The sequence below is a fragment of the Aulostomus chinensis genome, chromosome 15, assembly GCF_037954235.1.
Source record: "Aulostomus chinensis isolate RoL2024-O1b breed Wild chromosome 15, RoL_Achi_v1.0, whole genome shotgun sequence".
Classification (NCBI taxonomy): Eukaryota; Metazoa; Chordata; class Actinopteri; order Syngnathiformes; family Aulostomidae; genus Aulostomus; species Aulostomus chinensis.
In genome coordinates, this window is record NC_141334.1 from 4,835,321 (window position 1) to 4,860,074 (window position 24,754).

A 24,754-nucleotide genomic window follows, 5' to 3' on the forward strand; every position below is an offset into this window, starting at 1 on the left:
ACGGCTTTATACCACCTCCGTCAGGCTGAGACTCTCCCGTCCTGACATCGGGATAAATATGGAGACAAAGTCTTGAAAGACGGGGACAAATTGAGTATTGTTTTCCGCCGAGACCATCCAGCAGCTGTTAAACTGTGAAGGGCAAAGCATTGTAATTGTGTCAGCTGTGGGGTGGATTTATAGAAGGAGGTAAATTTCTATGATTTAAACGAGGTGTAAAGGTGAGAGCCAGAAACAAAGCAGTTAGCACAATGGATGAGACAATAGAGGCTAAGGAACATTTCCTCTTTAATTAATAGCAATAGAGACTTTATAGCTATGTAATTGATCATCAGCCGGAGCTGGCATCGTCATGGAGATCCAGTGGGAGAAGAATTCAAGTAAAGGAGAGTAAAGTACTTAATGCTTGAACAGAATGACTGGAATATTCTAAACGTCTTCAGAATGTAGGACTCTGGAATCTGTCTTTAGCAAACGTTTCACATCTGAATATTTATCACTCCGGGGATGAAGTGTGTGTTCAAAATCCTTGTTATGATCAGATTTTTTTGGAGTGTATGGCAGCAGCAGCAGCAGCAGCAGCAGCAGAGCCGGACTGAGTGTTAACCTTCTACTCTGCTGATTAAATTCTGATATTATAACCGCAAATCACCGCATAATTAAAGGAGGAGGGCTGTTATTTCAGCAATATTTATGAGTAAAACGACCTCTCCAAGAGAAGTTCAGGGTAGCAGAATTCTTTTATTTTCTATGATTTGGCTCCTGTACCTCAATTCTTGATCTATGCTGCTAAAAATATATATGAGCGGTGCACTTTGACGGCCAGTGCCTGGAGGTACATCAAGCTACGCCGAGCATTTCAAGCCGGGGGTTGGAAGTCAGACACAGAAGCAACCTTAAAACATGGGGTCAATATTCAAAATAAAACCTGCTGATCAGAGCGGATTGAATGTTACATTACTACAATGAGATTATGTCACGATGGGTCAACAGGTCAGAGGGCATTTCGACAGCTTGGATGATGAGTGCATCACCTCGGAGGTGAAGAATCTCAGGAAATCAATAGAAAAACGCACAAATCAACAGCGGGTCAGTGTTGGACGGACAGCGTGACCTGATGTTTGATGTACCACATAGATTTTCACCTGAACTTGCGATTATCAAACAAATCCAGCTGTCTGCAGCCACTGCATTCCCCAGTGGGTGTCACCACAGTTTAGAGGACGCCTCAAAGCTGCAGTATAGCTGGACGGTGGTGCTGATGTGCCCGGTGGAATCCCAGCTTACCGTAGGTTGGAAACAGCATCCGAGGCCACACAGCTGACTGGCTGCTGCTGTGTTAATGCTGCACTTGGACAACCTGTGAATGAAAGCTCAGACCCCAGCTTTTCTGTAAATGAACTGGCTGCTACGAGCAGATCAGCGGGGATTTGGGGGGGGGGGTGTTGTGGCCCCTCTCTTGGTGTAGAGTATGAGCCACCTTAACGCCGATGCCATTTGTGATCAAATCTACTTGATGAGATCAGGAACATGCGTGCAGGGACATGTTGAACGCTTGTTGGTGAAATGAAGCAAAATGAAGCAAAAACTACAGCTGAGGCCTGATTGTCATTTCAAACTCAACTCGTTAGCCGTTAGCACTATGATCGCCCTTCGCCCCGTGTTCTGGTGCTTCATTAACCTGTAGCGTAGAGTAGAAGCGTGGACGTCTGTGGAAACCTCACGGAGAATGAATGGTTTTTCCACATATCCTGGCTCCTGACTTTGAGTTAGGGCTGGCTGGGAGTATTCCTGCACAGATAAATGTTATTTACTGGGTACCAGATTAATTTGGGTCAGTCAGCCTTGCAGTGCTTTCTCATCTTGTATTCAGTGCTTCTCGCTTGCTGGGTGTTACAGTTTTCATTATCATAGGCAGGGGAAACAGCAGAGGCTAATCTTTCCGTGACCAAGTAGATTAAGCTAGCAAAGCAGTTTTTTGCATAACAGGAGCAGAATTATTGTTTGCAAAGTGCTACGGCAACCGCACTCTGACCTTGCGCTGAGCATTACTCACTCCCCCTCTAGTGCACTGAGGAGACTGTGCGTGCGTGTGTGTGTTTGTAAAATACATGTGTGTGTCTGCAGCTGGAGTTAATTGATCTGCGTGAGAAAATTATTTCGGGATGAAATCTTTTTTTCTTTTTTTTTTCCCCCATACTGACAATGGATTTAGTCAAACAGGCCATTACTGTATGTTACGCCAGCAGCAGGAGAATTAATTGACTTAACTGTCTGTTGTCGAGTTGCATTTTGCCAACAAGATGAACCACCGACTTGGTTTAGGGTGTCAGGGGGCGGAGTTCCGCTTATGATCCAATCACGTACCACAATGTTAAGAAGAATAATCCAGTCCTGTGTCGGAAGAATGACTCTTGTCCCACCCTTTCACTCTTAAAACAAAGCATCCTTTCATTCTGGCTGTTGTCATCGTAAAGTAGTTATTCTTTGGTAAAGTAATACTGTCTAATTCGTATTAAAACATATGTAACTGTGAGGCACGGGGAGAAAAGAGCAAGACAAACATGGACATTTTTAGCGGGACAGCAGAGGCCATCTTGGTGGTAAAACTGGATGTTTTGGCTCAGGTGTCCAGCCATTTTCAGACATTTTTTTTATCCTTTTTTTTTTTTTTTTCATTTCAACTGCAAGATCTTTCCCTAATTCAAGTGCTTTTCTTGCCTAAACCCGGCCAGCATTTTCACAACTATTTTGTAATATTGCATTTATCCACTGAAAAGGAATGATCTTATCCTCATCGTGGAGGATTACGCTTCTGATCCCTGAGAATTGCTGTCGGACTCGGTCGCGCTCTGGCCTCAGACTCTCGCCCTCCAAGTAAGAGGTGGCTGCACCAGCACGGAGCCAAAACTCCTGCGAGCCAGCGGCTGCTGCCAGCGTGTCTCATATATATATAAACAGAGTGAGTACAGTGCAGAATGGCCAGGGAGACTCTGGTCAAACCCAGGCTGTGTTGCTCAAATATGAATGGAGATTCTGTTACTGCATATTTCTCACGTCAGATCCGCTGAGAGACACAGACACAAACTGACACCTCTGAAGATGTGGCCTGTCGTTGGAGGTTCAAACATGCAGGAATGCTTCATGAGGATGTGTTGTTTTGTTAGATTACCGTAGTGTCATCGCCGATTCTCATTCATACCAGAAGCGTTATCTCCTCAATTTGCTCCGTGGAAAACCAGGTACTAACTTGACATGACATGTTCCCTCACGGTAGAATATCAAGGCAAAGCTTTAAAACTGACAGTGGTCTGATTAAATTAAGAGGGGCGTCATCGTCTCGTGACTCATTTGGTTTATTGCGTCGTCTGTAGTCATTCTCCTCTTGTCATTCGGCAGCAGCTCTCCTCGATGGCTGAGGACGAGTTACACTGCCGCCACTAATCTCCCTTTCCCACGTTTTATCAGCGTGACAGAGAGGGAGTTGTGATAGAGCACAATGCAGGCTGAGTAATCCCTTTGACAAAATTGAAAACACTGTTTATTCAACACCTTTGACTGCAGCACAACGGAGAGGCTTCATATCTGGAACAGAAAGCACACGCTGGCCACCTGGACACGTTTCTATGACCAGCAGCATCCCGACTTGTCCGATGATATATTGTTGTTATGTCAAGTTAGCGCGGAACGTCTTGATTCATCATCCCTTACTGGGGTTATGTTAAGGACTACGATGTCCTCATCTTGCTCCTCGTATCTAAATCAAGACCATTCTTTTGTTCTACTGCTTTGACTTTTGCTTTGGCTTCAGGAAATATCCGACGAAACTACGGATCCGGCCAAGTATTCAAAGCTTTTTTTACTTGACAAATGCCAGTTAAGTGCTGGGAGGTTTGGCTTGCCTAAGAAACATATGCTCAAATTAAATCAGGAATAGCCCAACTGCTGTGAGATATATATACAGTATATATATATATATATATAATATAAAGATCATCATCGGGAATGATCAAGGCAGCATTTTACAATCCTTTTAAGAGTCAGTTTATATCATCAAACCCGTCATTGTTCCAAAACCCTGCTGGCTCCACGGGCCAGGGGTGTAAAGCGTGAGGTCACGCTACAAGCTAACACCGCTGATGCTTCGTTCAACAAACAGGGTTTTGTGAAAATGTCATATTCTACACCTGTAGGTAGAGGGGAAAAAAAAAAAAAAGCACGAGTATCTTTACAGTCTCCTGTGGCAGCCAGGCCCTTTACCTTGTTAAATGTTATGAAGACAAAAGCTTAGACCTTCCCTCACAAGGTCCATTAGAGAACACGGCCCAGTCTGACATTCACCGCTTCCACTTAACCGCCGTCCACGTTGCCAAGGCTCTTTGTCATCCGCCTATCCTTTTGTTTCAGCTGTTTGATCCCCAAACAAACAGTCTACTAACCTTCTTATTCATTTTTCAAACCCAAAGCCATAATATCTCCCCAGATGGCGAGTGCTACCCCATACTTGCTTCAAAGTGGAGAGCTTCAGTGCATTCCATTAACCTCCCGAGCAAAGTGTTAACCTTAGCCTTTGTAGCGTAGCAGCAAAATGGCTCTGGAGGGAGGACTTTTCTTGCATTCCACGGGATCCTTAAGTGCGCTAAAGTTCCGTTCACTTTCCGAGTGCCTCTATAATGGAAAAACCTGAGACTCTATTGTTCTTTACTTTCAATCAATAAAACATTTGCCTCCAGTTGCCGGTGAATATTTAATATCGGCATTTGTTACATCACTGAAGAAAGATGAAGAAATCTTTCCTAGTCAGTGACTTTGAATTTTTTTTTCCTTTTACACGCCCCATTTAAAGCAATGAAACAATCAACCTGAACCACAAAGGGACTTGTGGGAAGTGCTACTCTTTAAGGTCGGAGCCGTCCCCTCATAGAAAAACTGAATAGAAATGCTACTGCTCTGCTTCTCATCTCGTGATTGGAGAACTGTGTTAATGAGATGTCAGTACATTTCTGGTCATGCTATCTCTGAAACCTCTGCACAGCTGTACACGGTGCAAAATCAAGGTAGCAGGAAAGATGAAATCCACCCGAAGTGTTTCATATTTCACGATTCACAGCTCTCCGGCTGTTTGGGTTAACAAATACAGATGTAAAGTCAGGGCTCGCTGTCAAAGGTTGGAGGTGTGTACCTCCGTGGAATTGGAAGGTCTTGCAAAAAGAAGCTCTCGCAAACTTGGGATATTGTATTTATTTGCAAGTTTTTGGCGCTGAACAGTTAACTGGATTGTGTCAATGAGAAGCCGTCCTCACCTGTTAATGTAGCAAATGTTTACGTACCCCAAACACTGAGCACATTACATTGCGAGAGGTCAGTAGTGATCGGCCACTACAGGACCAGAAGTGAATATTTGATTCGATTCTTCCGTTGATGTTTCAGTAAATCCTGTACACCTGCAGCCTGCCAGTGAGCCGCTTACCGTGACGTTTTTCATCCGGTGCAAAAAGACAATAGGAAAACAAAACCGTGTCCACAGCAGGGATGGCCACCATTAACCGTTAATGACTTCACACGCATCGCCACATTGTTAGACACCTGCAGCTGCTGCCATCAAAGAAGTTTTCACACAGAGTGCCTCCATAACCACCGCCATCAAATATCTCTCGTTGTCACATTAAATAATAACTTATCAAGCTGGACAGAACCCTCACACGCAGAGAAGCTTTAAGTTGAGATACGCTGGTTACGGCCCGTCCCTCATAGCAGCTGGTCTCCTGCGTTTCATTCAGAAAATTGCTTCATGCTGTCTGTTGGAGGAGATGATTAGTGTCTCGTCTCTCAGGAGTGGCGTGTACCGCACGTGGTCTGTTTCATGAAGCAGCCTCGGATCTTCAAAATGTGATGTAGAAGTCCAAGTCATTACTGTTACAATTGTCATGACTATTCCGTATTGTTCACTGACTCAGCGACGTGCCTGTGCCTGTAAATCCACCGTGAATTTTCGTTGCTACTTTCACTGCTGGCACTAAGCAGTTAAAATCTAAAGGGTAGGTCAAACGGTCAATCGGTTCATGTAGACTTCACCGGTCCACGATTATCTTCAGACTGAAGCGGCTCGTCAGTCCCTAGCAAACGCAATTTCCGACACAACGTCGTTCACCGTGACTTCACCTCATGACCAGGGAACCATTTTGGTCAACTTGACACTGATATTGATACAAAAGTAAAACGATTCCCCTCTTTCTGGATTGATAACACCCCTACAATCAGAGTCATCACTGTGTTGCTTTGTTGTAAATGATACACAATCACAACATTCAAACTCAATAAATCACGTCATGAAGACAACCGTCAGTTTGCTAGACAACAGTTCCAATCCAACACATGTTGAGGGGGAAAAAAAACAATACCACATTTACATCTCTTATCAAGAATTTATTCACTGAGTAAAGTAGGGCCCTATAAATAGAGACCCCAAGAGGTAAGTACAATAAAGGAATGTACATATTATTCTACATTTGTGGAATACAAGATGATCCAGGAAATAAGCCAAACATGATAAACAACAGATTCAGAAACATTTCCATCTTATGTACATGGACACAATGATCAGGTCAGTAGATTAACCTGGTGGTGTATGTGCATATTTGAGCCTACAAGCAGGGCTGTCTGCTACCTCCACTGCGCTTTGTGGGGGAAAATGCTGAAATAACGGAGATGATCAAAAAAAAACAATAGCACAAATAAGAATGAAAGTAACAAGAGTCAAAGCTTTTGCCTGTTCACAATTCAAAAGACGTAGCTTTTCAATACGTGGGTGGATTCCTTTCATATTTAATAGTGTTTAACTTATTAAATATTCATTTTAGGAGGTCCGATACTAAGTCAACTATGCAGTGATTTACATTTTATGTTCTTCCTGCAGAAGTAGCACCCTAAAGGACAGTTTTCATGTCACTGTGGGATGAATTTCAGATTTTGCAGAATATAGCAACTCTATGCTGCCAGCGTTCATGCTTGAAGCGGACCGGAGAGTCAACCGAGAAAAAAAAAGAGAGAGTCTGTACTCTTTGAAATGTTATCTGACCCCAGTCTGTCTACCGGCAAGTTGTTTTTCAACTTGAATCTAAGGAGAGGAGATAGAAACTGCTTCCTAACAATATACTTGCAGAAGAAGTATTCAATACTTACACTTTATTTTTCAAGGTCCCAAGAAAGTGTCATCCATTACATTGTTGCCTAACGTTCGCAGCAAAACTCTTAAAATGATAAATATTAGATAAGTTTTGAGTCAGATGTTCAGAAAATGTTGCATTAGGTCTAAAATAAAAAGGAGCAAAAAAATACTATTAAAGCACAAAAGCTGTCCGGCTGTTTCTGGTGATGTTTCTCCGTGTGGCATCGGGGATTATAAAGTCGTATCATTAAGCCTCGAGGCACGTTAGAGTTATTAATATGCCTCCCTCACACACTCACAGCACAGGTGGAAAATTTTCACTGCGCTTCATGTGTTACAAATTTAATTGTCTATAATTAACCACATTTACACGTTACACCATCTGTGCTTTTTTTTTAATAAAATCAATAATCTCTTCATCTGAAATAATAAGACGCTGTCAAGGCGACGAATGTGATGCCGTTTTTTTCACTGAAAACTGTTGTTTTTTTCCATCAGCGTAGAGGTGACAACAGTGAGCTGCAGAACAGAGGAACACACACACACACACAGAGTCAAAATCCATGTTGTTGGTGAAAGAAACCATCGTCTCTTGATTGATTCAAGTCAGAATAACAAGCTCCAAACTCCAGTGTTTCCCTGCTATGCAGCTTTGGGCTATGCTAATATTTCTTTTCTCCGTCTTTAGCGAGGTATTTAATAAACGGGTTGAAGATTACATCTGTGTTGAACTTATTCAGTGCCAAAATAAATGAATTCAGCTCTGAGTCGGAGAGGGATTTTATGCACATACTTAATCGGTTTGTCTTCAGGTGAATGCATCCTTAAGTCTTTAAAAGGAAACGGATCGTACCACTCTCTTTAAATCTAAGTGTTTCAAAAACCTCGCATCTCACACAAAAAATTAATAACCCAAAAAATTGCAATTCCGTGTCACCTCCATGTAATTGTGATCAACAAATACTCAAAATAACACTTCATAAAGAACGAACCGTTGTGATGTGTTTCTTTTGTTAGTTTGTTGTTCATTACGTCTATTCATCACCAAGAGAGTCATTTCACTCGATCACAAAAGGGCTGCTAAGATAAATGTTGAGCAAATTAACACTGACAAAAGTATAATATCTATCCATTAGTCGTAGTAGATGCCTAGTAAAGTATTTGTTAACCATATAAACATGGTTACCAGCGTCACTGCCAAAGTTATAATGGCATTCAAAACATGTTCGCTATAGCGCAATATAGAATCCAGTAATTGCTAGCAGAGCGAAGAATTGTTGATACTCATATGAATGGGCGGCACGGCGGTGCAGGGGTCAGCACTGTCGCCTCACAGCAAGAAGGTTCCGGGTCCGAGCCCTGGCTGGAGCGCGGGATCTTTCTGTGTGAGTCTCCATGTTCTCCCTGTTCCTGTGTGGGTTCTCTCCGGTACTCCAGCTTCCTCCACAGTCCAAAGACATCAAGAGGGGACCAGGTTAATCCAGACTCTAAATTGACCAAAGGTGTGACTGTGAGAGCCAATGGTTGTCTGTCTCTATGTGTTGGCCCTGGACATGGACTGGTGACCTGTCCAGGGTGAACCCCGCCTCTTGTCTGAAGGCTGCTGGGGAAGGCTCCACACCCCCCCCCGCAACCCTTAAGCCGTAGAAAATGGATGGATGGACTTATATGAATTTTAACTTATATAAGTAAAAAAGAAATAATGTATTGGGGTTAAAAACATTACCTTACCTTAACTTTCCTGTAAGAAGCTTTTCGTTGTCTCAACTTCAAAGCGTGAGGGAACTCGTTGAATTTACTTTTTTGAGTTTTAAACACTTTTCAATCTTGTGGCCTCAACATGAAGACTGATCTTTAAGACCACATCACAAGGGACACCTAAATACTTTTTTTTTTTTTTACAGTGCAGTATTATTTATAATTTACCTGTCCACCCGATATTACATGGACCCTCTTACTTCACCAGCTCTCTGTATTACAGTTTCCACTTTCTTCATTTAGCTACATGACAGTACAGGAAATGCAGTACAGTCTTCCAGGGAGGGAGCTGGCAAGAAATCCCACTGCAAACGAAGGGAAAACTTTTAAGCGTCTGTCCTTCGGAAATGGTGAAATACCTCGTAGTGTACAGAGGCAGCGGTCATGTGATGCGGGCATTATAATAACCAGTAATGTCAAGCCAACAGCTTAACGGCCAAGTTCTCTTGAAGGAATCTGACACCTGCAGCAATTTTCTGAGTAGTGTGGACGTTCCTAGTGAGGTCGTGCTGAAGATTCAAGCCCCCCTAATGTCGAAGATAACATTTTCAGCCATTTTGTGAGACACATGATGTTCAGTAAACTGTTCCACTGGTGTCATGTGGGAATTTGCTCATTAAAGCCGTGTTAAACACTTCCCCGTCGTTAAAATGTGTAAACTCTGCTGTGGAGCAGCTCTCACCCCTGATGTATGTTCCAGATTATCATTTGGAGATTAAGAATTCCTCACAGATTCCTGCACTTGTTTTTTGTTGTTGTTGTTGTTGTTTCCCGCCGTGTTAGTGAGGTTAGCGATATGACCTGGGTTGATTAAAACCTTTATTGCCTCCAGTCCCTCCCCTCAACCAGTGATATAAAACATTCCTTAATCTGCTACTGGAGAAAAGACGTGTTACTATGCTGGAATCAAAAGCTTTCTCTCTGAGCCCTACTTGTCCACGAGCTTTCCCAGAACCCCTTTTTTAACTTGTTGTTATGGTGATTTGGCAGCGAGTTGTGTAACCCATCACCATGGGAACAAAACAACTAAAAGCTGTGTGTTTGTGTGACAGTGATATGAAGGAAATCTGAAACAAAGATATCATTTTCTCCTCTGAGGCCTTCCACTTAGAGAGCTCTCTACCAGCTCCGAGGAGCAGTCGCACAATAGAGCTCCTCCACGGTTGACTACAGAGGACTGTTGATAGACTCGGGCCCATCTCACAAGTCTGTATGCAAACAACACAACTTTACACTTGCTAATTGTGTGCGTTGCTGCTGAGAGCTGCTTTACACAAACCATCGCTGCGTGTATCAGCGCTAGGCTCCAGATCTGGACAGGTTGCTCGCTCACAGGTTCCTAAAGGTTCCGCGATTTTGCATCGTGGCATTTCTGAAATGATACCTGTAGAACGCCTGGACGGGATTTGCCACAAATGTCCGCTGGGATTCAAGGATGAAGCGAAAACATTTTGGGTGCCAAATGTCAAGATCTCTGCCCCTCATGTGAGTGTGATATCGGTCCCGTTTGGGTCGTCACTCCGTCCGTACATTTGTACAGATGTACTGAGTTGATATCTCAAATATCCGCCGAGGCCTAAAGATGAACTGTGGATATTTCTGTTGGTGAATGTCAAAAGTCAAGGTCACCGTCACCTTGGATGAATGCGGTATATATGGATGGGGGAAAAAAACACTCCAATCTCAAGATTTGTACACTTTTATTTTATGTATTTTTCAAGGAATTCAGAATGGATCTCGGTCGAGCTTCATCAACACCACATGACAGCTCACGTGTGTGAAGGACAACAAGTGAGGCCTTAACGATGAACATTATGGTGATTTGCAAAGATACTAGAATTTTACCTTCATTATGTAGATGGATAGCCTAATCTGGGCAGCAAAATGTGTTTGTAGGCTCAAATGTACAGTATATAAATGGTACTTCCAGGAAATGGGGTTGATAAAGAAAAAAAAACACATTTTCCTCCCTGAAGGATGTATTTTTTTCCCATGTCTATCCTTCTATAAAACTCGTATGCCCGCATCTTCATTCAAAGATTTAGTGGCGGCTGTGATCGTCTCCCTTCACACTGACTTTGAAGAGATATCTTTGCTGCGCTACTTTAGTGGAAGAAATTGAGGAACAAAATCCAACCAAAGCTGGTATGAGGTATCAGGAGTTACGCCAGTCTAGTGGGTATTTTATTTTTTTTATTTTTTTTTTTGTAGTTCTATGATATCCAAGGCCCCACACACAGAAATCAGTCCATGAAGAGTCCATGATTGGGTTCCGTCTGTGCATGTGAGTCATGCTCCAACCTTGTCTCATAGAAATGACATTCCTACCCAGCCCAGCTACATTCACAAACATTTCAAGTAAACTTTTTTTTTTTTTTTTTGGTGATTATATTGACCTAGAGACATGGTTTTTTTTTGTAATAAGATCTGTTGGTAAGAGACATGTTTTTCCTTCAACTCAAAAAAATAACAGAGCTAAGGTTAGTTTGGTTTGGTTAAGGCAGGATGGCGGTCGAAGAAAGTCAGTACAGTAGTCATACGTATAAAGCGCTGAAGAGTTCCTACCTGCACCAAGGGGGACTTTTTAAACCCCTGGTCATTTTGTGCTCAAGTCACAATTAAAGCTGCGAGAAGTGCACCCCCGCAGGCCCCCTTGCATCTGTGAGTGCGTGACTGTTAGGTGGAGCGGGAGGAGGTTGAAACTGATTGTATTCGGATTTTGCATGAAGGAGCAGACTAGTGTTGAACGCACTGCGTCCACCACGTGGCGCTAAAGAGCACTCATTTATATATGATGTCACTTTACCTCACTTGCGAACAACACAGTATAATTTTGATGCTTAAATTCAGATTGTAGCTGTCTTCAGGCCGGGACGCTCATCAAACGTGACGTCTGTCATAAATCTGACCATGTGGTCACCACGGCAACAGTTTAACTTAAACTCGCCACCTCCACAGTAACATGTCACCAAGTTCTTACTGTGTGGACCGGGTTGACCCACCAGGAGGAGCACGACAAAAAGATAAAAAAGAACTACAATTGGCCACAAATTCAAAAGGATTCTTTATTGGTCCATTCGACACATCCTCCAGCAAAACCTTACAGTTTTTGCATAATCCTGCTGAATCCTGAAGGCTGAATCCTCCTGAAAACGTGATCCCCTTTGACGAAGTAACACAGCGCTCAAGGTTTGCTGTTAAAGCAAACCAGGTACTGAACAACAGCCTCTTGTTGAAACTCATCCACTTCCCCTGAACTGCTCCTTCATGCAGAATCTCCGGCTTCCGTCCATCCATCCATCCATTTTCTGTTCTGCTTATCCGTGAAAGGTCGCGAGGGGGGGAGGGGGGCTATCCCAGCTGACATTAAGCGAGAGGCAGTTCACCCTGAACGGGTCGCCAGTCTGTCACAGGGCCATCAGGAGCAATATGGGTTCATTGTCTTGCTCAAGGGTACTTGGACATGGTCACCGGGGGAAGAGAGGATCAAACCAGCGACCCTTGCGGTTGCTAGACAGCCACTCTACCTCTGAGCCATGCCGCCCCTGCTTCCGTCAAACCTGACTGCAAATACAGTTTCAACTTGTGGAAGCATACTTCATCATCACAAGCACCAAACTTTTGATTTTCTTATTTAGTAATAGTCAATCCTCTCATCCAGCCTGAACTCTCAGGTAACCCGACGGTTGCTCGGCCCACTGGAGTACACGCCATATAAGAGAGGATGCTGAATGATTCAGAGGTTTATTCCAGAGCCCGTGTGCAGCGTGGCGAAAGGCTCCCGCTCTCCCTCCCCAAGTAACCACCGTCAAGGTGCCCGGAGGAAGAAACAAACCTCTGAGTGCTCCGTGGTCAACAACATGATTGTGGTCACACCAGGTGGCTCTCAGGTGTACAGCAAGATAAGGATAAAAGCTTCATGCTCACTAATGGCTTTCTTGAACAAACAAAGGTTTCAGAAAATGTTAATAGCATGACTAAATGAAATGCACACCAGCGAGGGAATGAGGAGTATCCCCACTGGCGATACCTCTGAATGATCAGAGGCAGGGAAATCAAAAGCGGAAAGGAAATATATCCACCTCTCTGCTGCCCCTTGGCAAATAACACCTATGTCTACAAACCAATCGTGTTTCCTCATTGCCGCTTTCCCCCAGGAGCGAGAACGAGGTCACATTTTCATGAGCTGGGGAAAAAAAATAACAAGATAATATTCATAGACAAAAGCTTTGTGAGGTTTAGCTGATCGCCCATAAATTAGAGTTCATTTATATTGAAAATTAAATGCTACAGTGGTGTGACCACATGATTGCAAAGGCTAAAATGCAAAGACTTGGATTTAAAAATTCCTTTTGTGAACAAAGAAAAAAAAGGCTTTTAACATCAAATTATGATAGTTTTCTCTCCTTCTGAGTCTGTTAAGACACTCAATTAGATGTTTTACCAGCATTGTGTGAAAGAAAAGGGAAAAGTGAATAAAAGCTTGTCTTTAAGCTCAGTTTGAAGAGGTCTCCGCGATGTGGTGGGTATTTGTTTTCTCTGAGGTTTTGGTATTTTTCTTTGTTTGTTTGGAGAAAAACTTGTTAATTGGTAGCTGTGTGGAAGTCAGACTGTCTGAACCGTCCTCCATAGCTAATTAACAACTTGGAAAATAATTCTAAAACAGAATTGTTAGTGTTAATGATTCAGGGGATGTTTAAATTATTTCTCTCAAACTGCAGGATGACCAAACTCGACTTCAAAGCAACTAAGAAAATCTCGGAGTCGTATTAGTTGACATGTTTTGCGTGGTACAGTGAAACGTTATAATATTACTTGTGTTATGACAAGTTTGCAGAAATTGGAATAAGAACAGTTCAAGTCATTTAGAACCGTCTCCCCAGCGTCATCCTCCAGCAGCATGCTTATAGTGGGCATGGGCTGCCCCTCCCTCCCTCCCGGAAGTCCCACCTGTATACTGTCTTTGGAGTTTCCTACCCTCTTTTCCAATAACTAAACTTGCATTGAATCTTGCCAGGACATGTTAATGGCTAACACCAGGAGGCTGAAAACATATACGGTCATAAAAAGTAGCTTTGTCAATTGTTGTATCCTGTTACAATGTTGGGCCGCGCTTTATGATTCCCAACGGGGTGCAATTAGAGCTGTGCTGCTGAATCTGGTCAAATCCAATGAAAGACTGCCAATAGATAACCTACAAATCAGCTGAATGTGACAATGATTAGACTCAGTGTGATTACAATTAAAGCCAGGACAGCAGGCTTGGCCAGGGAGGGAAAATAGTGCTTTTTAAAACAACTCTGTGTGACATGAGCTTGATCTTATCCACAATGTTCCAAATAAAGGGAGACCTCTCTTATCTCAGTGGACCGCATGCATCAGCGTTGTCCTTGCACCCCTCGGGGCGAAGCCATCGACAGCTTGGACAAAACGATGGCATAAAATGGAAGTAAATTGAGTGTAATGCGAAACGCTTTCTCATTTTTATGGATGTAAGTTGATATCGTTTCTTTCATTCCAATAATTTAGGGCCTTGTGCTTTTTTTTTTTCTTTTTTTTTAGGATCATGGATGGATGGCTTATTTCAGGCCTGGACCCGTTCATTGAATTTGATGTCACCATTTTAGAATATAACGCTCTACTATAAGATAAGCTGAAGCTTTATTAATCGCCACAGGGAAGTTAGATCGCTGCATCAGACAAAATATGCAACGCAGCTGGAGAAAAGTGGAATTAAAGGATAAAAAATGAGTGTAACAAGCAATATGAGAGTCAAATCAATCTAATTATAAGTGCAAGAAATCTCTTTCAGTACGTCTGCGTCGCTCTGACAATCTCCACCACCATTTATCCCATTTTGATGACTCAAACTGCACCAGTAAGAACAAGGATGTAGATGAAAACTCCTCAGAATCAACGAAACCCTTAGCCGATGAATCAAAACAAAACAAACAAACAAAAACAGCTATCTAATGTTTTGCATCACATTCTTTTTGAACGTTTCTTTTGTTTGGAGAGTCCTACTGTTGCAGCTGCTGTACAACATCGCACCGGCTCAGCTTACCTCACACATAGTCTCCCCCATGGGAACCCGTGTTGTCTCCAGCCCTATAGATTACGTCAGCCTCAGATGGTATTGAAGAGCAGATCATGCTGCCACGGGGCATCTGCATGCTTTCATCAATACACTACTAACACATGCAGTGGCTGTGCCGACAAGGCTCCGCTTGGCAGCAGTGAAACAGAAAGCCGGGGCCCCGGTGGAGGCTGCTCACTCTGACGGCTCGCACTTCAGGGCTTTAGCTGTAATAACAATAATAACAGTTGCAGGGCACCTCGTCGCGCTGTACTCTCAGAAGTTCAGCGCTCTGATACCTGCTGGTGAATCGAAGGTCAAAGTTAAAGCTGCCTTTATTGAACTCCTCTGATTTGAAATGTGTTCTGGAATCAGTGAAAGCTTTCCATGATTTTTTGAATCTTTACTTTTGGCTTTTGCTGAAATAAAAATTGCGTAGATTCTCATGTAGAAATCGACATCTGGCATGCGTCTCACTGCTGTTTCCTAATGTAAAGCAGGACACAACAGTGGGAAATAATTCGACTGGAAAGCTGAGAGGTGGCTGCATCCAGAGCTGCGCAACGTCAGGTGGGATTCCAGCGGTTTACCGGGACAGGGCAGCAGTACCAGTGGGGCAGAGACACACAGCTGCATCCTGAAGCTGCTGAAGCATTGATCAAAGCCTGGAGCTGCCACACATCCCACCTCCTTCAAAATGAATACATTTGCGCTGGCGGGCCGGGGTGAAGAGCCAAAGACTCGGGAGCGCACTGCTTTTGCTTGCTGCTGTAACTAATGAATGTCTCTGACGTCGGAAAAGTTGGTGAGATCGTTGAAGATGGATGATGAGACCAGATGAAACGCGCTTATGTTAATGAGTGTCAAATTTTGTTTTTCCGGAGGAAGAAAAAAAAAATTAATAAGAAATAAATTAATATGAATAAAAGGGTTAAAAAGGCGGTTTTCATTTTGCTGAAGGAGCTCACGCTGGTGTGGCCTGGTTGTAAAGGTTAAAGTTCGGCGAAATGGCAGTTGTGTTCCTATTTATTCATCTCAAACTCTTCTGGTTAATTGGGAAGGATGTCTTTGCTGACTGAGAGCTGTGTGGATGCGTCCGCGACTCTCACAGCCTCTCGTAGCGCAGGCTAGCTGTCCTGATCAAACAACCAGAGGTGATGGTGTTTTTATGTCCCGTCAAAGAGTTCGGACACTCGCTGCACGTTAATGGACGAGTTCCACCCGAGAGACGTGAATAAATGATAAATAGTTGGTCCTTCTGCCATCAGAGGTCCATCACATTTAACACGTCTTTGTTGTTGCTTCATCCAAACAGCCTCCCTGCTCCTGATGAAGTGACTGATAAGATAAATTAAAGATGCTTTCATGGCTGCGTATAAGGGATCGATGATGGAATGCTCCAGTTTTCCATAATAGTGTCACACTCCTTATTTCTTGGCTCTTTTTTCATCTGCAAATCATGTGTCATTAAAGCCGAGCTATTAATTTAATTGGAAATACACAACTCTTATCAGCTTAAATTGCAAAGGGAGGCTTTTGCAGAAAAAATATTCGAAATCACGTCCTTCTGTTTTGAGGTTTCACGTCCACAGGGACACACGATTGAATGTAGAAAGCAAATTTTGAGCTGTGTGCAGGAAATATGGACTCACCAGCCTTTCAGGCCAGCCAGAGCTGAAGTTCTGAGGTTCTGAGGAACTGTTGCAGAAACCTTTTTGGACATTTGTATCCATTTTTACTTATTTTTGTAAAAACGATCTTCCCCAGCCCTAAACAGATCTTATCTGTTCCTCAACCCGACCGGTCTTGAATCAAAGCAGCATCGATCTTAAAATATTTCATTTTCCTTTGAGGAGGAAAGTCCTGCGTTTAGCGTCTCACTGCAGGAGCTTGTACAGCCGCACGGATCCCTCGTGTTGCTCAGCTTTTGTTGGATGGAAACGTTTTGTGAGATATCGTACATTGTTTCATCAGATACATCGATTACCAGTAGGAGCGAGACAAAGTGCCAACATCAGGATTCTTCCTCTTGCCATATCGACACGCTGGCACCAAATATCTTTGGAAACACATTCCAGCTAAGTTAGTGTATCGTTTGATCTCGTGCATAATCCCTCCTTTTTAGAGAGCATATTTTCTTCTGTTGCACTGGTATCGCCACGTGTAGCTCTGCCATTCCTGCTCCTCACCTTACATACAGATCATCCTAAAGGGAAGCAAAATGCCAATTAGCTGGATAAGCACTGCTTGTGAATGCATCAGGGATACGCCACGTATTATATTTCCATACATCATAGGATTTATGATGGGATTTGCTCTTAAAACCAAGGTTGTTGTTGTTGTTGTTGTTTTTACGGTCTTCCGTGACTACGTTAAACCACACCATGTCAGTCTTTCTCACACTGTGGATCTTTTTTTTTGTTTTTTTTCCAGAGATTGCTGCTGATCAGTTCCAGATTTATCGTCGTAATTCAAGGATAAACACTGGTGGATGTTGAGGGGAGTGGAATGCGGTAGCACACATTCTCTGTTGTCATTGGAATTTGTTTTGCAGTCGGAAGACAGGACGTCAATCCTCATGTAACACGGGACATTTCCTCGTCTGTGAAACAACTTTCCTGGAGACACGTTGAAATCGTGTTTGACACTGTGAACTCCCAGCGACACCGCTGTCAGGACACAGTTTTTAAACTTTAAATAGCTGCGGTGTGAGATCAAACCTACAAACGCTCATGCCTGACTTTGATGGATGAGAATAAAATGTGAGGAAAACCCATCAAAGAGAATTCAGGCTGGCCTTATTTGCTTCCCTCCATCCCATCTGAGTTGCTTCTGGTAGATCCAGACAGCGCACATTAACTGGTCATTGTATTTGTCTTTCTGCTTCATTGTAACATTGCTCATGATGTGATTACTCACACACTCATTCACATCAGATTTGTTCAATCTGATGAAAGTATGTCAGATGTGTACACACACCTCAGGACACGCACATGCAACATAGCACAACACATGATAAGTAACCAGCAGAGTGACTGGTGTACTCTCGTGCACTCCAGCGCCGTCACGGGCCGGCTCGTCGGCGGAGCTACGCCGTCTGTGCTGGGTGCAGCTGCGGCCCAGTTGTGTGCTCTGAGGAGTTTTCCGTGGAGAGTTTAAGCAGGATAATCAGCTTTCCTCCTGCTGTTTACACTGCCAGTACTTTCTCACAGACATGATCAGCTACTCTGCATGTAAAATGATTATTTTAACGAGATGATCATTGATGCAATTTTTTATCTGCTCAAACGTGTAGCCGAAAGCCCACAGTGTTGCTCTGGTGCCTCTGCTACAACGATTTTGATTATTTAAACACTTTTTTTTGCACATTTCTATGAAATTTCAGTCTTTTTATGTGTGTGTGTGTATGTGTGTGTGGGGGGGGGGGGTTTGTTGTTGCAGCATGGCTCTGGAGGGTAGCTGGTTCCATCCCTACCTCCTTCGGAGAAGTGTCCTTGTGTTGAAGTGTCCTTGAGCAAGAAACAGGACTCTTATTGCTCCTGTTGAATAGAGCCTCTCAGGTCCAAACCCCTCTAACACTCGATAATATATGGCTTTTGTCTGCAGTGGGAAGAAGGTAGAGACGAGCTTTAGAAATGCAGTAAATACACTTTTTTTTTTACTAAAAAAAAACTGAGATGGCGCGGCCCGGAGCAGTGCAGCAGCTCCAGCTGATTACCATGAAAATCGGCCTTCATTTCTTTGTGGTGATCCGTTTTTGGGTAACTGATGATTATTTAGTTCTATCTCAGGCTTCAATTTGACTGTTATTCCTTTTTAGTCTTTTTGTTGTTGTTGTTGTTGATAAAATCTAGAAGAAGAAAAAAATCACATTGAGTAAAAGCCAGACGCCATTTGTGTAATTGAGATAATCCAACTGTTTTGTAAAGGTAATCCAGGTCGGATTGAGATGAAAATCTACTTTACAAATGCAAGACCTAATTCTGTCCCTGTGTCCCATCCACAGCTAATTGAATGTTTCATGAGCCATTTTAGGTTTGAAGTATGTTTTTACATATGATGGGCCACAGATGAAAAGTTGACGAGGAAATGAATGTCGGCTCAGTTTCGTGTCACACCTCACGCCAATGCGGAGCGCTTCGAAGCGAGTGAATTGAATTTTATGAGTTCATTTCAAATGCGGTGGTGGCGAGGTGGTTACTGAGTCAAAGATGGGAGGGAATGAAGGGTAAGATAAAAATCAATAGGGGAACCCTCGGCGCTGGAACATTAGTAAGGCTGTAAGAACGCTCCATCTCTCTCTAAACCTTCTCAACAAGTTCCCCTGACCTTTTACTTGAAGAGACATTTATGCACTTCTCTTTCTCAAGATCAAATGTCTGCCCCCTTTGTAGCATCCCCTCTTTATATTTCCCCTTGACTTGGCAGCTGGCTTTAATGTTGGGCATCTTTTGTGCGGACGGAAAGACAAACAGTTAAATTTTGCATTTATCCAGAAGAGAAAAGCATTTTGGCTGTGGGGGCTTTTAGAGATTAAATATTAGCCAAACAGCTACTTACAGAGCCTCCTAAATTCGAACGTCTCCAATAAGAAAATCGAAGATGTTTGTGGAAGAGTGGATTGTTTGGCCCTGGTCTGAGCTGACAGTGACATTAGTCCTGAGTGATCCAATCATACGTGGTGTTAATAAGAGTCTCCACCAGTCTCGAGTGACCGATGGTATGAAAATAACCGTGTGCATTGTCTCTGACTTTAAGTGTTCTTGTTTTAACCTGGATGAGGCTGAGATCTTTTCCCATGATGATTCTGCTGGAGCTGAAAAGAAGACGAGGGAGAAAACAAAATAATGCAGTGTTGGCTGTGGCACAGATGAACGCGAGCATCCGCAGAGCTGGTTTCCAGGCAAAATAAATTGGCTTGGATGTTTGAGGCACACACATTTATGTCTGTGGAAGAAGAAAGATAGTCATGTATACTTTGGCTTTATAAATCTGTGTACACTGTAGACTGCGCTTATATTAGCAGGCATATAGGATGCGTCGAACAACTGCTCGCATTAAGAGCCAAAAGTCTGTCCGATTGAAACAGGTGGACTTTGTTCTTTGTGTCGTCCGTTTCCAGCCTTGAAAACATTTATTTTGGCTGGTTTTGAAATTTGGATCCAATTACACAGAGATGAATCAATAAAATAGCACAACAGAAGAAGAAAAACAACCAGAAGAAAGGTCTAAATGAGTCTTGGTAGTACAAGGAGATAGAATATTCAATATTTGGGTGAACACATTTCATGTGTTGGTCAGTTTTCCCTCTGTTCATGATGAGCCCAGTTTTGTGACAATGACGACGCTACATTGCCCTGTCATTTTTGTGCCCCTTACAAGATGGCAACGTGAAACCAAGGCTAAACATATCAAAAATACAGAAAGTAACAGCAGTATGACCCTTTGCTTGAACCTCCAACGCCCTCAGGTTTTTGAACTGATGGCAAACCGGTTTGTTCCAGTTCCAGATTTGACGCTGTTGCCTGTGATTGAGTAGTTAGCCCAGTCGCTAACAGAATGTTAGCTTGTGGACCACATCAGTCAGGATGCATGTTAAAGACTTGACCGGCGAACACGAGGGGATTATGAGGCTGTAGGATGTAGAGAGTAGAGGCAGACGGAGGCTCAGGCTAACATCAGCGGGGCTTTGGGGGAGCACAGTCGGCATTTGGAGGTTGTTATCCAAAACAATAAATCCTGTCACGATGAGCACAACACCGGCCCACAGAAGACACATTAATCTCCTTTTATATCATTAGTTTTTGAAGGTTGGAAACAGTGAGGCTGAAAGGAAGTTGTTTTTATTTAAATGGCTCAGTCTTCTGTAGTGATGTCAAGCAAATTAAAAAAAACAAACACAAAAAAAAAACAAAGTTGTAGTGTGTCTCCATTCAATAGGGTTGTTAAACGAAAAAAAAATCACATTATCTTAATAAGTATAAAAGGTTTAAATCTGAAAAGGAAGACCTACCGATACGTTCGCGGTAATTGCGGGTATTGTGGCGCACCAGTGACAGAGTTCATTCAGAGATCAGACCCTCTGAGTTTTACCCACCTGCTCATTGTGAGAATGTCACATTTATTACAAACAAGGATTTGTGAATTAACTTCTGAGGGAAAAAAAAAAAAAAAAGATGTCTTGGATGTGTTTCAAACTTAATCTTGTTTGAGAACACGAGAATTTCCAATAAGTAGATTGACTATTAAGTTTCCCCCTCTAAATCAGCAGTAATGTGGTTGGAACCATTAACGTTTCTCTCATCTGAAGCGTTTGTCTTTGCAAACTTTTATTGACATAATTCCACAAGAGGAGTCGCTCCGCCTTAGCCGGATATATACTTTCATTAATTGACTTGAGACAAAGTATTCTGATGAATAGAAAGCTTAATCTAGACGCCCACTCATTCCCCCAACCACACATACACACACAGAACAGATGTTCCACGTAATGGGAGCGCAACAGGAAGAGAATTCAATTCAATTTGGCCCGAGGTCTAATAGGACATCAAGTGGAAGAGGAAGGCGATCAGGTTTCACACTGGAAGCCCATCTGTGTCCATACACTCCCCTTCAAACCCACCCACCCACCCAGTGATGTTGCTAGAATGAAATGAGACAAAAGCACCCTGATGCATCGTAGGCTATAATCACCCTCTCAAATGACAGCCCCAGGCCTCAGGGTTGAGTGCAAGGGGCAACGATTTGTTTTGATAGCATGCCATGCACACTGCCATCGTACAGTTTCATTGCATTCAAAGAGGTCTGGAGACTTCAGTGCAGTAGTTAGGTGACCTTCAGGCAAAACATGAAAGTGTGGCTGTCAATATTCCTGTAAACCCCTCCGGGGTTTGCCAGAAGCAACAAACCTTGTGCTTTTGGCAGGATTTACTGAATATATTCATTATTCCAGCAACAGACAGTCCTCTAGTGGCAGCCTTTGACCCGTTCTGAGGAAGCACACCGTGCTCATGGAGATTTTTGTCAACATTATGTAACTTACAATCAAAAGTTTGAGATTTAGACCATATATCTGTGTGGATAGGTTCAGTCTGCACCTACAAGGTGTTTCTGGCAGAAGAAGTCATGAAGGAAATGCATGACAAATCAGAATGTTTGAATGCTCAAGTGTCTTTCGCCAGAGCTGGGAACAGGTTTGGTCCAATCAGACTGCACCTCCGTCCAGTTCCGGCTGAACCCTGTTGATCTGACAACCAGATTATTTTGCACATCCTGGTAATCTGAACGGTGACGCACTGCGTCTTAACTGTCAGAGGATTCACTTCAAAAAGACCTTTGAGGTACCAGCACTATAATGTATCAAACAAAGATAACTCGGCAACTCACGGGTAATTGCTTCACATCCCTGAAATGTGACTCCACGATCTGACAATGCAGCAATTCAAACACTGTGCTTTTATTATTTTCCACACACTCAAATGACATCAAATTGAAGCTATTTGGATTTTTTGTTAACCTTAAGTTTCCTTGTGTGGCCCTGCAGACAGTTTAAATAAACAGCTGCAGGAGAGAGAAGCACTCATCGCCACCAAAACTGCTTGAAAAAAAACCCAAATTTCCATAACAATAACAGAAGAAAACTAGTCATATTTGGGCGGGGGGGGGGGGGCTACATGTGGAGATGAATTCCTTTAAATGCCTTGTTCAAGGCCGACTCAACAGTAATTGCGGAGCCAGCTGAAAACGTTCCATGCGCACCTTTAAAAGTCCCAGCAGGGTTGAGGACTCAAGGTCTCTCTGAGCTCCAGGCTACTGCTGCCTCAAGACATGGCCTGATAGATCAAGCAAAGTGGTGCTCTGGTACCTACTTACATTTTAAACACAGCAGTAAAATCATATAGAGCTTTAAACAGTGTCGGACAAAAACACGCCTCTTTACTATTAACACTGGCAGAAGGAATATATCCTTATGACCCATATTCTCTGCTTTCATGGGTGGAGGATTGGTAGCACGGTCCCCATAATGTTGTCATGTGGAAATATACAATCTTGGTGCAAGATTTCTCTGTTTGGACTCTGGAGAGTGAAGCGTGTGGGACCCTTTGTGGATTTCTGTGAATATCTGTCACTTCTGTCGTGGATTGAGGCAGCTCCCCTTCCCAAACACACACCAACACATTCCTGCGAGATGGAGAGCTTTTTGTCGATAAAGGCTGGAGAGCCTCTGAGTAGCTTTCCTCATCATTAGAGTTCCTTTAGTTTTCTCTATGGCTACGACTGCTCATTTGTAAGTGCGGGATGTTTCTCTGGCTGTGGCTTCATCTTTTGTTGCCCCCACGCTTAGCCATTCAGTTTACGGGGCCACACACACACACACACACACACACACACATCCACGAATCCCCTCTCTCTTTTATTATGGGAATTCCAAGCACATGTGAGTAAAGCAGGGAGGCAGTCCAGATACCCCTCCCCCTCCGGCTGACATCCCCTCATTCTCATGGATTTCTCATGGGGCTCAAGCAGACGAAATGGGGGAGGAGGAGGAGGAGAAAGGAAGGAGAGCTGGGCTAATTCATCAATAATCTTTACCTAATCCCTCTCTCTCCTCTTCTCCCTCTCTTACTCTTTCTGCCTGGAGGCGTTCGAGCAATACATCCATCCCCCGCCCCATCTCACACACACACACCCACACACACCCAGCTCTTATACACACACTTGTATGCACACACACATTAGAGTTTGCCTGAACACGTCCAGAGGGAGAGGATGAATCGAGCCGGAGAGTGTTTCACCTCCGAGCATTTGTGTGTGTGTGTGTGTGTGTGTGTGTGTGTGTGTGTTTGTGTGTGTGTGTGGTGTAAGTCGAGTCCTCTGAGGGTGTCTTAGCTCTGACTCGGAGCAAAAACCGTGATTATAGACTAGAGACTAGGTGTGGCAAGATGGGGCGGCGTCAACTGCTTTGTCTATAGCACCCGTACAGCCCACCAACCGGGAGGAGGCTCTGCCTGTCTATCACAGTGTGTCCCGGAGCCACGCTCAGTCTGGGATGGTAGGAGCCGCTGTGTGGGGCTGAGCCACTCTTTAACCGAGCCACGGGGAATTAGACAAGCACAAGTTCAAGAAGCTCGCTGGAACCTTTGTAGACAGCTTCTAGAACATGGCCAAGTGGAGAACTGCCGGAGCATATTGATGTTTTCTTTTTTTCCACCCTCATTTATTCTACTTTTGCAACACATGACAAAGATTTTTTTGAAACTTCTGTGGAGCGCCTGCTGAGTAACAAGAGGCTTTCCTTTTGAGGGAATTCTAAAAAGGCTGTTTTTTTTCTGTTTAAAGGGATGCGATTTCAATGACAAAACCATTTGGAATATGGGACTTTTAAACTATGATTTGGACGATGGGGACTGGCAATTATGTTTGTGTGCTCAGCTCTGGGTAATTTTGATAAGTATGTCTCATTTATTGAATTTACCATGTGATGATTTTGCTCTAGTTTTAGTTCATTGTAACTTCACTACCTTGACTCGTTTCTCTCAAGATGAGCAGTGGAGCATGCACACACTGTGCAAAGTTTCTTATTTAAGCTACTTAAATGATAAACATTTTGTGATTTTTGTTGCATCTTTTGAACGTTACAAGTGTTCCAGTTCCAGTTGATGAAGAGCCAAACACTGCTTGAATGTGTTATCACGTGCTGGGAAGTGATGAGAACATTTCTTTTGTTCTGGATATTTGAAATGTGTTGTTGA

General features: G+C 43.2%; 1 protein-coding gene across 3 annotated transcripts in view; it reads left to right on the top strand.

The window, feature by feature from the left end:
• The window catches only part of tmem132e (transmembrane protein 132E), a 372,909-nt gene that overhangs the window by 220,896 nt on the left and 127,259 nt on the right, over positions 1-24,754 (top strand). The window contains exon 1 of one of the 3 annotated variants that reach the window (XM_086225999.1): positions 24,025-24,453. The exons of 1 other annotated variant lie outside the window; for it this stretch is intronic. In XM_086225999.1, the coding sequence (XP_086082125.1) occupies positions 24,375-24,453 (79 nt within the window). In that variant the 5' untranslated portion in view covers positions 24,025-24,374. Of the gene's footprint in view, positions 1-24,024; positions 24,454-24,754 lie in introns of those variants that run through there. One more of the 3 variants, XM_086226001.1, reaches the window with a different exon arrangement.